This window comes from Seriola lalandi, unplaced genomic scaffold (genome assembly GCF_002814215.2).
Source record: "Seriola lalandi dorsalis isolate HSWRI2012SDOR001 ecotype SW California unplaced genomic scaffold, Sedor1 jcf7180002054127, whole genome shotgun sequence".
NCBI lineage: Eukaryota > Metazoa > Chordata > Actinopteri > Carangiformes > Carangidae > Seriola > Seriola lalandi.
Window position 1 is genome coordinate 20,367 of NW_019524680.1, and position 3,186 is coordinate 23,552.

Consider the following 3,186-nt stretch of genomic DNA (forward strand, 5'->3'; position numbering starts at 1 on the left):
CACCGAGGCATGACGAAAAAAAAAATGAAGAAAAAATGCATTCTCGTGGTTGCTAGGCGACAGGAGTCACGCTTTGTGACGCGGCGGTAATCGGACGGGGAGAGCTGAAAGCAAAACTCATTTCAGTTTGGCCTTCGCGACCGACGACGACTACGACTACGAAGAAGCCACACCTTCATAGACCACGCCTACTAGCTACAGGACAGCCTGTTTAATTTACAGGAAATTAAAGGAACGGTACGTAACTATGGCAACACAATTCAAAACGAGGACTGGACGCTGCTCTCAGTTTCACTCCCTCATTAACACACCTGTGGCGCCGCGGCGCCAGGCGGTGTCACAGGATGTGTGATGCTCACTGGCAGAACCGACTTTCTCCAACACAAAATTATCTCAAAAACAATGGCTGCTCATTAATCTGTGCACGTTTTTCTATGATCAGAGTTTCATCCGTTCTCTACCGATAAACTAAATCAGCAAATTCTTTTTCCTCCAAAACCACATTCAAGTGGATTTTCCTGCTCTTGCTAATGTACGGCAAGTCAGAGCGGCCAAACCTTCCGTCAGTGCTGCTTGTAAACACAGCGACAAGTAGATCATTTCAATTATGAGCCGCTGATTTATAATTATGTGTCTTTTATACACGTGTAATTTACATGGTCATAAACAGGCGACTGAAATTTAAGGAGGTTTAAAAGGTTCATTTCCACGCCGCGATAAATGAGGCCTTATTGGTTTAAATCCATGAGGGTTAGTTAGCACACAGCTGACGGTAATTCAATTAAAACGTTTGCATTTCCCCTGTTCACTCACACACACACACACACACACACACACACACACACACACACACAGCCCTCCTGTAACCTTGGTATATATAAATATACAGGTTTAAAGCGGTGTCACTTTCATTTACATAGGAGCATGTTGTTAAGGTCCCGCTTTGACATTCAATTAAAACGTTTACATTTCTGCTTAATTAATTCAGCGGATGGCGGGAAGAAAAGACGAATGGACGGGCCGCTTTGACAGGAGACCGATAACCGTGTGTGTGTGTGTGTGTGTGTGTGTGTGTGTGTGTGTGTGTGTGTCCCGGCCGTGGTGTTAAGGTCACAGCAGGCTGACTATTATAATTCATCTCTATAGACATGTATTCATCAGGGACTTATATTCTCTTTTTCAGCTTTATTTCCTGCAGCTGAAGCCGAGGTGTTGTTAATGCAGGAAAGTGTTTAAAGTGCTGTAACACCTGACTGTATATGGACTCCATTATTCCTCTGTTTATTTTTTAAAAACTAACTGCTGCAGCGGATTATTGATCTCTACACGCTGGAAAATGCATTTGTTTGTCAATCATGATGAAAAAAATTAAATCGTCAGAGCGGCAGGATCTTTTTTCTTTTCCTGTTTCAATTATAAAACAGAATTTATGTTTTATTATTTAACATTTTACATCACCTGCATTTAATCTGTGCATTAAATTCCTTCTTATTTTAAGATCTGAAGAATATTCTGTGCTAATATATTTTTGATTTAATGGTTTGGAGGAGAACAGGATCTGGAGGTCATGTATTTTTGGGGGGTTTTACATTTAACAGTTAAGTTTTTAAGGCTGATAACAGCATCTTTAGATTTCTCCACCAACACTGTGTTACTGGCAGCATGGAGAGCTCTTAGGATAGAGCGAATCATTTCGTGGAGAGGAATATAAATATAATCTGGCAGCACGATGAAGAAAACGGAGACGACGCTCTGAGAGATAATTAAGAGTTTAAATAAAACAATCTGATGAATGTCTTATTTACGGGGGGTTTGTGGGACTTGGACTCTTCAACCAGAGAAATATGGACAGAAACAATATAATATTATGATTATAATTATCTAATTTCACATGATAGAAGATCATTCATGGAGTTTTCATGGTGTTGTTACGGTCGGTCGGACCAGCGATGGCTCCTGCTGTCATAATTAAACTTGATGTTTTTTCTTTGTTCATCTGAAAGTGTGTTTAAAGATAAATGAAATGGACGTTCAACACAGGGCCTTAAGTTTACATGTGATGAGTGAAATGTGTATTTGTCTGTATGAAAGGAGTGAGTGTTAAACGATGCGGCCTGTAGAGGTGACGGCTCCTCCAGCAGACAGAGGGCGCTGTGGTTGACGGTCACGCAGATGAAGCTGGATTTAAACTTCATGTTGGAGAAAACTATAAATTAGAAATTTTACACACATGATAAAATCAGTCGGTCCCTGCTGTTGTTTAACCTGCTGCTGCTGCAGGTGTACCTGTGTGAAACCCTCCAGGTGTGACGTCCTGCTTGTTACCACATGGTACCAACGCACCGACGTCACTGTTTCTGTCAGGTCCGAGTGTGAGAGGTCGACACAGACAGATCAGGTGACCTTTGTTCGTCCAGGACCCCTCACGTTCATCACGCGTCCCCCTGCAGGGTCTCCAGCCACAAGTTGGGAACCAGTGATTGAAGTCGTTTTCAGTGAGTCTTTGTTTAGTTTTAATTTAATAAATGGAATTAAAATGTGTATTTTAAGTGGAGGTTTTTTTTACTGAGATACATTTTAGTTTTTCAGTTCGTTGCTTTAGATTTTGAAAAAACTACAAAGAGACGAAGGTCGATTCACATGTTCAATATTTACAGAAACTAAAATGTGTTTCTTCCCCTCCTCTCCTCTTGTTTCCTCTCCTCTCCTCGTTTCCTTGTCTCCTCTCCTCTCCTCTTGTCTCCTCTCCTCTCCTCGTTTCCTCTCCTCTCCTCGCCTCTTGTTTCCTCTCCTCTCCTCGTTTCCTCTCCTCTCCTCGTTTCCTTGTCTCCTCTCCTCTCCTCTTGTCTCCTCTCCTCAGTGGGCGGAGCTCTGATCCAGACTCAGCCCACAGGGGGGGAGTGGTCTGGTGATGTAGCCGGGTTCGGAGCGCTGTCTCCCGGTCAGCCTCCCAGCTGTGACTCGCTGTGATTTCTCCCCCCTCTCCGTTACTCCCAGCCGGGGCCTGCCGCCGCTCTCTCCGGTCCAACATGGAGCTCCGGACGATCCTGCCCGCTCTGCTCTTCCTCTCTGCCGCCTCTCTGCACTCGGTGTCCGGCGCGGCCACACGGACAGGACCGAAAGTCACCGAGAAGGTGGGTGATGATATTTGCCGCATTTATTTGCATTAATCGAAACCGCTCTCCC

General features: G+C 44.0%; 1 protein-coding gene across 1 annotated transcript in view; it reads left to right on the plus strand.

Annotated features, from left to right (window-relative positions):
* Window positions 1-2,927: 2,927 nt before the first annotated feature.
* ppic (peptidylprolyl isomerase C) overlaps window positions 2,928-3,186 on the plus strand; it is a 6,288-nt gene continuing 6,029 nt past the window's right edge. The window contains exon 1 of the mRNA XM_023403371.2: window positions 2,928-3,134. Coding sequence (XP_023259139.1) covers window positions 3,030-3,134 — 105 coding nt within the window. The 5' untranslated portion in view covers window positions 2,928-3,029. The remainder of the gene's footprint in view (window positions 3,135-3,186) is intronic.